The sequence below is a fragment of the Taeniopygia guttata genome, chromosome 17 (assembly GCF_048771995.1).
Source record: "Taeniopygia guttata chromosome 17, bTaeGut7.mat, whole genome shotgun sequence".
NCBI lineage: Eukaryota > Metazoa > Chordata > Aves > Passeriformes > Estrildidae > Taeniopygia > Taeniopygia guttata.
In genome coordinates this window covers 1,160,093-1,173,458 of record NC_133042.1, presented here as the reverse complement: position 1 = coordinate 1,173,458, position 13,366 = coordinate 1,160,093, and the positions used below count along the sequence as shown (strand labels likewise).

General features: G+C 49.7%; 1 protein-coding gene across 15 annotated transcripts in view; it reads left to right on the top strand.

Annotated features, from left to right (window-relative positions):
* Positions 1 to 11,433: 11,433 nt before the first annotated feature.
* Positions 11,434 to 13,366, top strand: part of ZNF618 (zinc finger protein 618) — a 151,155-nt gene continuing 149,222 nt past the window's right edge. For 10 of the 15 annotated variants that reach the window (XM_030286947.4, XM_041719795.2, XM_030286946.4 and 7 more), the window contains exon 1: positions 11,436 to 11,936. In XM_030286947.4, coding sequence (XP_030142807.3) covers positions 11,886 to 11,936 — 51 coding nt within the window. In that variant the 5' untranslated portion in view covers positions 11,436 to 11,885. Of the gene's footprint in view, positions 12,739 to 13,366 lie in introns of all 15 variants that reach the window. The other 5 variants (XM_072936767.1, XM_030286948.4, XM_072936770.1 and 2 more) reach the window with 3 other exon arrangements.

The window sequence follows — 13,366 nt, the reverse complement described above, 5'->3', positions numbered from 1 at the left end:
GAGGTAATTCTATTTTAGATCTTATTATGATGGATAAAGATGAATTGATCACTGAACTAGAAATCGGTGGTTGCCTGGAGACCGGTGATCATGACCTGATTGCATTAATTATGGGATAATAAAAGACAGTCCCAACCAGTAACATATACCTGGTGCTTCTCCCTGGATCTGTGGCTGAATAAAGAGGTGAGGGAAACTCACTGGGAAGAAAAATAAACATATACATAAATGAGTGAAAAATAAAAAGTTCCCAATAAGAGTTCCCAACCTGGCTAAAAAGTTCTATTTGTGCCATAATTTTGGAAGAATGGTGTTTGATTTTGAGATCTCTCTAGGTGAAATGAAAGCAGCAATTAGAAAAAGAAGCAGTGCATAAAGAATAGGTGGGGGGGGAAGAGAAAAACTAGTAATCAGGATAATTTAACATTTCTGAGTGGTGAGAAATTGATAAGGGAAGTCAAATGCACTAAAGAAAAATCTGGCTGATGAGTTATAGGTACTAAGAGCTGTTATTATCAACAAGAAAAAGAACCCTAATTGTGGTCCCTGCTTCTACATGAAAAAGATGATAAAAATGATAAAATTAGATGGTAAAATTAATAAAAGTGTCACTGAGAGGATCCAAAAATGTCAGAGTGTCATTATCTTGGTCAAGCAGCTCATAAACTCCTCGGGGCATTAGAGGAAGCTTAAATTTAGAGAATCTACAAGAGACTGTTTCCTCTGAGGGCTTCGGGGCACTGCAGCAAATGGTCCATTGCATACTGCAAGGGCTTGCTGAAATCCAGCAATTCCCCCTTTGGGCATGGGGCTGACCCAGGCCACAGCCTGCCCTTGTTCTGAGCCTCTCCTCTGTCACTGCACTGGCAGTGTTTAAAAATCATGTCTTTAAAAATGATGGCCGACTGCCCTCCCTTACTCTGTGTAGATCTTTTCTGGGGACAGCTGCTGGCTCATGGCCTGCTGCTGCAGAACACTGGGGAAAGCCATCAAAACCATGATTATTTTCAATCAAAACCTGAGATTATTTGTATAAGCACCACTATGAGAAGAGCTGGACCCCTGGCAGCCTCTGACACCTTTATCCTTGCAGGCAGCGATGAAGGAGAGAACAGGATCCGCTCACAGGGTGGAATGCAGGGTTTGTCTCCAAGTAGGATGGTCCCACTCCCAGTGATGTCTCAGCTGTGTCACCAGCACCTTTGTGGCCATGTCCAAGTGTCACCTGAGCTTGGGAAGGAGGTTTTCCACCCTGTGCTCACCCCCAGGATGCTGCAGCCATGGGCAGCGGCCTCGTCCCTGAGCTCCAAGCCCAGGAGAGGACAGGTCAGCACCCAGGTGTGACAGTGGCAGGGCTCAGAGCCTCTCCAGGTGATGGAAGCTGTTCCTACACAGACCTGGCACAACAGCCCCTGGAGCTTGCAAAGTGCTCGGAATTGAAAGCCCACAACTGTGTCACTATCCCACCATGGTGCTGCAAAATGGGTGAAGGTGGATCCTGCCCCCACAGCCAGTCAGAAAATCCCCTTTGAGTCAAAATTTTACTTGTCTTACTTACTAATTTGCATTTCCACAGTATCAGGAGGTCCCCTGGGGGACCTTGGCACAAATTATACGCTCTGGGTCTCAAAGAGCTTCCAGTGTCTCCAGCAAGTGGAAAAGGAGGAAGGGCCCCTCTGTCCCAGCCTGGAGCCTTGCACGGGGGTTTTTAGGATCCAAGTGCAGAGCCTGGCACTTTGCCTTGCTGAACCTCCTATAAATGGTCCCATCCCATCCATGCAGCCTGTCCAATCCCTCACAGCACTGCAGGGGTGGGAAAGGCCCCATCCCTCAGGTGCCCAGAGCCTAGGGGTGCCAAGCTCAGCATCCAGAGGGTGACTGAATGACAGAATCATGGAATGGTTTGGGTGAAAAGGGACCTGAAAGACACTTTGTTCTACCCTCCTGCCATGGCAGGGACACCTCCCACCATCCCAGGTGCTCCCAGCCCTGTCCAGCCCGGCCTTGGGCACTGCCAGGGATCCAGGGGCAGCCACAGCTGCTCTGGGCACCCTGTGCCAGGGCCTGCCCACCCTCACAGGGAACAATTCCCAATTCCCAATCTCCCATCCATCCCTGCCCTCTGGCACTGGGAGCCATTCCCTGTGTCCTGTCCCTCCATCCCGGGGGCCGCGGCTCTGCTCTCCTCTCCAGAGAGGGCTTGCCTTGCTCTGGAATGCAAACCACAGCTTTCCAGAATGCCAGAAAGGTAATTTAAATGTTGAAACATTTGTGATTGCATAAATTGCATGTATTATTCCAATTGAATTGTAGTGGGATTAATCTGACCTTAATAGAATACTACTAATAATTTATATTATTATCTTTAATAATATTAATTCTACTTAATTTTTTTTCCATTTACTTTGTTCATTTAAGGGCAGCTCCACTGAGCTCTGGAGCATTTAGCTCGTGGTGTGCAGCAGTCACTTATCATTTGCACAAGTGGGGATTCCACCAGGCAATTTTCAGAGAAATAAAGATCATCTTTCAGTGAAAAGAACTTAAAAAAAAATTACAGTATTAAATGAGTAGATATTAATGTGTCATATTTAGAATATAAAACAACCCATAATCTGTTCTGAAGTCTCTTCCACCTAAACATATACTTTTTTTTTTCCTTCTAGAGGGATCTTTTATTCTGCTGTTTAACTTATTAGGCACTACCATTCCAACTGTTAAAATAAAATTGTTAAGATCATAATGTCAAGGAAATAAAAACCTTGGCAGTATGATAGTGCCTTGTGAGCAGAGCATCACAGTTTGCTGGGGATGAATTGGAACTGCGCATTTCATTAGAATTTATATCACAAGCCAACGGATGAAGCATTATTTCATTAAGTACCCTGAAATTTCACCGACCTAATGAAGCTGTCAAAATTCCATTAATAAAGCACTGGAAATATTTATTTGTTTGTTTGTAAGGATGCATTTGCTATTATTTAATGTTGTATTTGCCATTTGTTAATTTATGAGCGGAGGCTCAGCGGCGCAGCGGGAGGAGAGCGCCGGGGGCTGCGAGAGGGGCTGGCAGCGAGGGGCTCCCGGTGGCCAAGGGCTGCTCTGGCCTGGGGCAGGGGTTCTGTGGGGTGGAAAAGTCTCTCCTCCACGCCGAGCTTCCAAAGAAAGGCTCAGCAGTCTCTGTTGTCCGGTCTCAAGGCAGTTTATTGCGAGTTATCTAAAAGATTTTCTTCTGGGGCTGCTGTGGTTTGCTCACAGCTCAGGCAGAGGCACACACACACCCTGACATCCTCTCTGACTCCCGACTGCTTCTTCTCTCCCCCTCTGCCCAGGGCTGTGCTGTCTTTTATATGGTACATTACGTGTTCCATGGGTACAGTTTTTCCCCAATGCCTATTACCTATATTAAATGGTGCTTTTCTATCTTTTATATGGTACATTACGTGTTACATGTTACAGTTTGTCCCCAATGCCTATTACCTATATTAAATGGTGCTTTTCTACTCTAAACCAATCTGTGAGTGCCAACATCACCAAGAACATGGAGTGAAGGAAGAAGAAAGAGGGAGGAACAGGACCAGCCTACATTCCTCCATCTTAAAACTTCTGACCCCCATGTACAAAGTAAAACCTCCCCTGTACAGGTGTTAAAACCCCCTTGTACAATACAAAAAAATTCTTCCTTCTACTTTGTAACTACTTCTACTAGAATATCTAAACTTTTGTGACTTCTTGTTCTACCTGCAAAGTTGGTAACTCATTCCATGGCTCAAACCCAAAATCACAGCTGTTTCCAGCTGCCTGCCAGGGTCTCAAATGGGCCTGGAACCTCCAAAACTGTCTGAGGGACATTTTGAGTTCCAACAGCCAAGGGGCTGCTCTGTCCTGGGTCAGGATGGGGCTGCCAGATCTGCTCCATGGGGAGGGAACTGGACACTCTTTACCAGAGCTCAGCACAGCTACACGCCACCACCTCTGTTTTAAAATGCATTTTTAAATGTGCCCTTTTCTGCTTACTCGATTTTACCTTTTTTTAATTCTCAGTTCGTCTCCGAGGGGGTGCAAAGCTCAGTGAGAGCTGTGCTCTGCTGATGTTGAGTGAGAGCTGTTAACTACTGTTTGTAATTACCACTGCCTGAGAAATCCCCAGTTTTGCTGAGTGCCATTCCGTGAGGACGCAGTGTTTCCTGCCACTTGCACAAGTGGATTGGGCACAGCTCAGACTTACCCGAGGTGGGTCAGCAGCTGTGGCAGGATTACAAATGACAACATGTTACATTTTGGTCAGGCTCTTTGTCTTGCCTGAGCCCAGGGAAGTTTGCAGTGGTTTTGGGGTGCTGCTGTCTGCAGTGGGGCAGCTCAAAGGGCTTTCCTGGCGTGTGCCTGGCAGGGACACATTACTCACATGCAGGGAAGCTGGGTGTGCATGGTTTGTGAGTGCAAATAAAATTAATCACACCGCTCAGTCATGTATTATTTAGTATATTCTGTTTGTGATGGTGACAGCCAGGAAATCTTTCTCGTCTTCAACCTCCCACCCCATGGCCCACACGGGATGAACTAAAAGGGTTATAATGAATTTAAAAGACAAGTTTATGCTTGTTAGTCAACCCATGGCGTGTGGACCAACTCTCCCATGTGTGTGGCTGCTTCCTGTTGCTCCAGAACAGCCACAACCCTCCCAAGCTCCCTCTCCGTGAGGCTTCACCCCAGCAGAGCAATGTGAGAGCCCCAGTGGGACCATGAGGGCTGGAAAGGAGACAAATCCATATGGGCAATGGAAGGAAAAACCCTGCAAACGAGCCCTGCTTAATAAACTTTCAGTTATGAAGTGTAATCTCGTAAGAGACCATTGTCAAATAAATTCTGCCAGTGAAATTTATACATAAGATTTCTGTGAGTATTAATTACACAGGAAGGTTGCAGGGTCTGCATTACTCTGCTAATAGGATCTCCAGGAAAAAAAAAAAGAGACAGGTCTGCCACAGTGTATTAGATTTGTTAAAGAACCAATTTTTAATTAGTTTGAACTGATAAGTTAATTAATGAATTTGCAAATACATATCCAGGACATGTATTCCACACTCCATGGTGGATGCTGGGATTTTGCAGGGAATACTCTTTAACGAAGGGATTGTGTGCCTGCCTGAAGTGCAGGATTCAGCAGAGCCATACTATGGATCCCTAAATAGTGCTTTCCATAATTACACAATTAAAGCAGAAAGACTCAGTTTAAGGCATGCAAATATTCTTAATTCTGCTCTGCCATGCCACTGTAAAGAAGAGACAGATGAATCTGATTATGAGTCCAGAAAGCTACAATTCCTCTCTAATACTGAGCTGACAGTTGCCTGTTAAGGCAGAGCCGAGTCAGGATTTCCTCAGCAAACTGCCTGCACTTCTCCTAAGTACAACTTTACTTCCCATTTCTTCCCTTTATACTGCTTAGCATGGGGATAACTGCAAATCACTTTAATCTAATTTACCCCAAAATAGTGATGATACATCTCTCAGCATAAACTACTTCTTAACGTAACATCTCTCTAGTAGTATCAAAACCACATATGATTTTTCAATTAAAGCAGAAACTCAACCTTTTCTGTCTGAGGAATGCTTTGTTATCTTTTTCTAAGCTTGCAGCACCTGATGTGTGGATAAAAAAAATCCGTCTTCTGGGGATTTTCAGCTAAATCTATTATTCAAATCCCATTTATTAAGGTTCTTTGCTTCCGTGTTGGAATTTTCTTGGACACCTTTTTCCTGGCAAACACAACTATGGGCATGATGCACAGATTGAGCTGTGCCCAAGCACAGAGCCCTGCCTCACATGCCAGCCTGGAACATCTCCGTGGGTTCTCAGCCAGGCTGGGACAGCACTCAGGCTTCTTCCTCCCAGTTTTCTCCCTCAGACCTGTGTGTATTTCTCAGATAATGAAAGCAGAGCTGCACAAGCTCTGCTAGCATCTCCAGCATCCCAATATTGCCTTCAGTGTGGCCTCTGAAGGGCAGGGGAGCTCGAACATCCTCCTGCCATAAAGGCAGGTGGCCAAACAATTGCAGCTGCAACCCCACCTGGTGGCCCCACAAGTGGGGATCTGCTGCCTTGCGCCTCCAGGTAGAATCCCAGAATGGTTTGATGTGGAAAGGACCTGAAAGCTCATCCAGTGCCACCCCTGCCATGGGCAGGGACACCTTCCACTGTCCCAGGCTGCTCCCAGTTTTGGACACTTCCAAGGGACAGGATCCAGGGGCAGCCACAGCTGCTCTGGGCACCCTGTGCCAGGGCCTGCCCACCCTCACAGGGAACAATTCCTAATTCCCAATATCCCATCCATCCCTGCCCTCTGGCAGTGGGAGCCATTCCCTGTGTCCTGTCTCTCCATCCCTTGTTCCCAGTCCCTCTCCAGCTCTCCTGGAGCCCCTTCAGGCACTGGAAAATGCTCTAAGGTAAAGGCAGGGTAGATTGCAACACTGGGAGGTGGCCATTTCATTATTTGTTGGAGGTAGAAGGAAACTCTTTGTTGTAGCAATAAACCTCTCCCTGTCAGCAGAAATGTGTTGTGTGGTCATTAAAGAGTGGGGAACAGGTGTCCATCCTATGGTTTGAGATTTTATTGCTTTGTAGTTTGCTCTGGAGAGTGTCATATTTATACAATCCTAATGCTTTTAAAACCAAAGGTTTCTTGTTTTATATAGGTAAAATACATGCTCACATGCTTGTAAATGCTCCCACACCCTGGCATTTGCTTCTGAAATTCAGCTGCATCCTGAGCCCAGCACAGCTCCAGCCTCTCCACCAAGCACCCAGAGCAGGAGGAACAAAACCCCACCTGCATCCCACCTCACACCATCAGCTCCACAGTCACAGGCATGGGGTCTCCTTGGAATTTCCCCAGGACACGGCTTTATTGGCATCACCCAAACAGAGCCCATCCCAACGACTCAGCCGCTGCAGTCTCCAACAAGGCTTTGATGCAATTGAAGGACTCGTTAATCCTTGTGCAGGGAAAAGCTTTGTACCTGGATCTGAATGTTTTTGGGGCTCCTGTTGTCCATGGTTGGTTTTCAGTCCATTGCAGAGATCCCCAGTCTGCGCTGCAGCTCACACTGGTGCAGATCCATTTGAGTGCTCAGGGTGCACATGGTCCTGCCAAAGGAGGGGACGAAAGCGACCACAGCTGGAAAAGGAAGGAGGAGCTCAGTGCTGACAAGAACAAATACAATCCAACACTTCCTTTCCGTATAACCGTTGGCAAACACTTCTGATGAGCTTTAATGCCTCAGAGCGAAGCAAACAGACGGCAGCGGGGTCAGGAAGAGTGAAGTGGGGATTTATTTTTTTCTGCCGGTCTCACAAATATCTTTGCAGATAGCAGTGATTATAAATAGTCCTTTGGCCATTTCCTGACTGTGGTTTGCAGACTCTTCCTTATTTATAGCAGTGATGAGGACTGTTCAGCGTTTTGCCCCAGCATGGGGCTCAACTTCTGTGTTTCGGGCACAGATTCCAAACTTTAGAGTGGGCACTGGAACAGAGGGAACCCCACATCCCTCAGGGATAACCTTTGGTCCAGATGACTGACTGCTGTGATGGGATGGAGGGGATTGCAAGCTCTAGATTTACTTAGGAAGACAGCTACCAATAATTTCCTCCTCCAGTCTACTGAGCACATATCCCACAAAGAGGCTCCTCACTGGAATCAGCACAAGTGCCTTATGCAGAATCCTCATCACCTCGCTGGGCTTCACCTCCACTGTATTGTCCTCAGGTGAGCTTCATGGAATCACAGAATCTCTCGATCTGGAAGGGATCAAGGATCAATCCAACTCCTGTCCCTGCCCAGACCCCCCACCAACCCCACCCTGGGAATCCCTGGCAGCGCTGGCCAAAGGCTCCTGGAGCTCTGGCAGCCTCGGGGCCGTGCCCATTCCCTGGGGAGCCTGGGCAGTGCCAGCACCTCTGGGGGAAGAACCTTTCCCTGATATCCAGCCCAAACCTCCCCATTTTTCCAAAATGGAGTTAGCTGTGAACTGTAATGCCCTTCCAGAGGGTAAGTGACATCTCCCCCGACTCGTTGCCCAACAGCCTGGCCCTGCCACCACCATCCCTGACCCCACAGCTCAAGCAGAATTCCAGGCTGCAGCAAGCAAACTCCAGGACACTCCATCGCCTCGGGATGGATGTTGTGCAGGCTTTGACACACACAGAGTAGCAACTGTTAGTGCTGCCTGCCTTACAAACAACCTATGGGGAATGCAGGAGAATACAGCACAGTAAAAGATTCTCAAGCCTGCAGAACCAGCCCTTGCATGGAAGTGCATTGTCACGACCTTTAATCACTTAGGATTACTGCAGCCAGGACACCCTTACCAGCTCATGGGAGGTGGGTGTCCTACCAGGAACTCTCTCCTGGCTCCTACCAGGATGGCATTCCCAGTCTGAGATGACTACAGAGCTTCCCTGGGAAGGTGAAAGCATTGCTGCTGCTTCACCTTGAGGGTAGGAGAGAAGGGAGAGGTCACTGAGTTACCTCTGGCATACCCAGTGCTGTGCAGATGCTGATGTCCCAGGAGGAATTCAACCTTTTCAGGCTGGGAATCCCACAGAGGTGTAAGCACCACTGTCCTCTCTGCCTGCAGACACCAGAAACTAGAGTAAGAAAAGTGATTAACCTTTATTGGAAAACATGTTCTGAAACATGGTGTGAAGGGCTCCCGGCTGCAATGGGCTTGTCAGTCGCTGCTCCACATGCAAGGTCTGAGGGCACTTCAAAAGAATGATGTGGGTTTTCAGGCTTTGGTCACTGACCATGAGGAAGTTTTGAGAGACAAAGCCAAAATTTGGTGCCAGTCAGGACAGAAGAGCCCATTGGACGCTATTGGAGTGGCAAGACTGGCACAGCTAAAATGTCTGTCCCAAATAGGGACAAACATCTGTCCCAAATAGGTCACCTCATCAGAAGAGACTTCAGCCTGAGTGACCTGATGGGTATCTCACTCTGCCAGGAATAAAACATGCTTGGAATTTCCCAGACCTAATGCATAGAAATTTCCTAATCAAGGATGTCTTGGCTTGTAGGACTTCTGCATTAGACCCCACCCCATGGGAGGAGAAGGGGCTGTCCCTCAGGCAGGAGGGTCACCAGTAATTGTGTTTGTTGTGTGTAAAAGGCACGAAATTGGCAGCAGGAGCACAGAAGGATTCTAAGGGCAGGTTTCACAAAGCCAGGACCAACCAGCAGCCAAATCCCTCAGGAGGGAGGCTTTGAACTCTGCGATCTGACCCAGAACTGGGAACTCTCCCCTGTGGACCCCCAACCCCTCCACCCAGAGCGACATTTCTGTTTGCTGGGTAGACAAAGTAGACTGCAAAGCCATTGCAAAAAGATGCATGACAGGGAAGATCTGGTTGGGGTCTCTGTGAGTTTTACAGTTGCCACTCCTTTTCTGCATCTATTCTGTCTCCATGAACAGAAGAAATTGGAGGTTTGGGCTGAGGAAGCTTGGAGAGCTCAAACATTGTCCTTCCAGAAGGAAGAGGGTCCTCAAAAGAGGTGAAGGTATGCTTTATCCACACGGTTCGTGGACATGGGAGGCAGGAGGCTTTTCCATGGTACAAATAGATCAAACGGAAGCAAAACAGGGTCAGGCTCAAAGCCAGAAGGTGACAAACGGTTGGCCGAGTCACCATGAGCTGTGATGAGTTCTCCAGTGCTGAAGATGCTTCAAAGCACCCAGGGATGGCTTGAAATGTGCCCTCAGCCACCAGGGACACAGCGGGCCAGGCATCCTTTACCTCCAGGCTTTGGCTTTTGGAGGTCAGCGAGCAGCTTTCCAATGACAAAGGGACGTTGAGGGTATCTCCAAGCTTCTCCTCATCCTGCAAACTCTGTGTCAAAATGGCATATTCCCCCAAACCCTCCTCAAACATTTGTTAAACACCAAATTTTGCTTTAGTCTGCTCCACAGGGGATTCCTTCTGGCTGTGCTTCATGCCGGCGCTGGGGATGAAACCTCGTGAGTGGTTTCTGCTTCTTGACTTCCCACATCCCTTCTAAGCTCATTCGGAAAACATCTTCCCTTGCCCAATGTCTCCACCAATTCCCCTGCCCCTTTGTTTTTATTTAGCTCTGTAATTACGTTATCTGACCGTACAGTGATTTGGAATGAAATCTGCATAAAAGATATTAAGAAAAATAAATCTGTGTTTTGCAATATCTTTGAAGTTATCTTTAGGCTGGGCAACAAGAGCAAAATCAGCATTTGGCTTTCTACAAATCTTTAGTTTTGTGGAGCTCTTGGGAAAGACGATTTCATGGGCTGGGGCAGGAAGGAAAATTCATAAGTTCAGATTATTTTATTAATAATATTAAGAACTATTTTTGGCATTGCTTCACAAGGAAGAAAACATCAGGTATGTATGAGATGTAATTATGTTTATAGTTAATGCTGTGTGTTTTCCAGGGGAAAAAAAAAGCACTGATTTTTTCCTCTTTCTTTTTGGAGGAAATTAACAAAGTTTGCTGACCAGTGATGAGTGTTGTGAGCATGCGGTGAGGAAAAGCTCTCGGTGGAGGGACAGGGTGTCCGGGATGAGTTTTGTGTGATGGTAGAGAAAGGCTTTTCTCTGTTTGGTGTTGTGGCAAAACAACTCAAACATGGGGGACCAAGAGCTGAGAGCTTCGAGGCTACAATGGCAGGGGGTGATTTCAGCCCTGGGTGTGCTGAGGGGGGGAAAGAAAGTGTTGGGGGAGAGGAAGCAGGGGTGACACTGCCCAAGCCATTTGGACAATCATGGAATCACAGACTTTCCTGAGATGGAAAAAACCAACAAGGATCATCGAGTCCCTGGCCTGTCCCTGCCCAGACCCCCACCAACCGCACCCTGGGCATCCCTGGCAGCGCTGGCCAAAGGCTCCTGGAGCTCTGGCAGCCTCGGGGCCGTGCCCATTCCCTGGGCAGCCTGGGCAGTGCCAGCACCTCTGGGGGAAGAACCTTTCCTGCTCTCCAGCCTGAGCTGCCCTGGCCCAGCTCCCTTGTGTCCCTTCTGTCGGGCCATCTGTCCCGTCTCACCCCGTGTCCCCCGGGATGCTGCTTAGTCCCTAACCCCTTCCCCACGTGCTCAGTGAGGTGTACGAGGCGTTCGAGGCCTGGGGAAGCCGTGCGGGCCCCGGGCACTCCCGCAGCTCCCACCCGCCGGGTCTCGCCCCTGCCCGGGCCGGGGGCACCGCGCCGCCCGGGGACGCTCCCCGCGCCGGGCCGGGGTCCGCAGCCCGGCACGCACACACACACACACACACACACACACCCACCCACACACACACACTCACACTCACACACTCACACACCGCGGGACACCTCCCGGGGGGCGCAGCCGCGCGGAGCGGCCCCACGGCGCCGAGCGGCCCCGCGCCCGCCGGGCGGCGGCCGGGCCGGGCCGGGCCGGGCTGCGCGGTGCCCGGCGCGGGGGCGGAGGGCAGCGCGGGGCCGGCCGGGCGGGCGGCGGGGCTCCCGCGCCGGGCCAGACTCAGCCCCTTTCTCCCGGCGCCGCCGGCTGCGAGCAGCGCTGCGGCTGGAGCTGCCCCCAGAGCGGCTCGTGATGGCGGCGGCGCGGGCTCGGCAGCGGGAGGCGCCCGCCCAGCCCTGCGCGCCGCGCCGCTAGCGGCAGCGCCCGTGCCCGCGGCGGCCGCCCCGGCCCATGCCCCGGGGGGAAGGGGGGCTGCAGCAGCCCGGCGAGCCGCCCACCCGCGCAGCGGGGGCATCGCCCCCACTCGCCGCTCCTGGGAGGGCGGAAAGGAGGCAGCGGCGGCGGCGGCGGCTTTGTGCGCGGCGGGCGGATCGCAGGCCGCGGCGGCGCGGGGCTCGCCTGCTCCCGCCCCAGCCCCATGAACCAGCCGGACGGCTCCGCTCCGGCGGCGGCGGCGGCGGCAGCGCAGGTACGCGGCGGCCGGGCGGCGTGTCCCCGGGGGGAGGCGGAGGGAGCGGGGAGGAAGGGAACGGAAGGGAAGGGAAGGGAAGGAGGGAGGGCGGCAGCCGCAGCCGCCCCGTCGCGGAGCCCCGGCGGCGCTTTGGCGCAGTGCGCGGGGGCAGCGCCGGCGGCGGCTCCTCGGACCCCGCGGTGCCGGAGCCCGCGGCCGCTCGGACCGGGCGGAAAACAAAGCGCAGCTCAGCAGCCATGTCGGGGACGAGCCGCCCCTCGGCCCGGCCCGGCCCCGCTCCCCGGCCCGGCCCGGTCCGGCCCGCCGCGCTCCGCGCCCCGCGCTCCTTCTCCGGCCTTTTTAATTTTCTTTTCCTTCTTTCTTTTTTTTTTTTTTTCCCTTTTTATTTTTTTTTTCCGCTTCTTCTCTTAATTTTTCCTCCGGAACGTTTTTTTTTTTTTTTTTTTTCCTTCTCCCCCATTTTTTTTTCCATTAAAACGACGCCACCTAGAGGAGACTATTTCGTAAAAAAAAAAAAAAAAAAAAAATTAAAATTGAAAAAAAAAAAAAAAAGGAAATATTTTGCTATTTTTAATTTTTTTTTCCCCAGAAAGTTGGGGCCGGATCCCCCATGTCGGGGTTCCTCCGGCAGCTTCCGCAGCGCCCCACAAATTTCGTGTGTGTCCCTTTGGAGCCAAAGCCCGGCTCATGGAAATGAAAATTAAACAGGAATTTGAATGAATTCAGGTTTTTCTCCCTTCCACCCCCATTTTCTGGAGAAAAACGGAGCCTGGGAGCAGCAGAGTGCTGGGAAAGGAAAGTGAGTCAAGTTTTTGGTGGGCCCCCCCGGGTGAGCTGCAGGGAGGGATTAGTTTGGGAAAGTGGGAGAATTGCTGTTCCGGAGCAATTAGGAATTGTGCTTCATTGTAATTTTGAACTTGTGCAGCAAGCTCTGCCAAAACTCAGGGTTTATTTTTTTTTCCTTTTTGCTGCAGTGCTTAAAGTTATTTTGTTTGAAATGAGGAGTTTTGCAGGAAAATGAAGAACCCAGAAAATTTGCTGTGGACACACCCAAATTTTTTTTTTTTTTTTTTTTTTTGTGATTTTGAATTTCATGCAAAACTGCTGTTAAACAATGAGATTCTAAACACAGTCCAAGAAAACACGAGGACAAGCAAAATTAAGAGTCGAATGTCAGTTTTATTTTAGAATTTCTTGGCTTTTTGGATGGTTTCTCCTGGCATAATTAAAACAGTTTCCAGCATTTAATTTCCTACTTCTTTTGTAGAGAAGAAAATTTCCATACTATGGTGTTTAGGGTTTTTTCTCCCTTCTTTTTTTAAACACACTGTAATAACTCTATGTCCTATGGCTCACATAAATCTAATATTTACACAGGTTTATTATAAGGTCCGCCATGATATTATGAATATGCATAATTAACGATA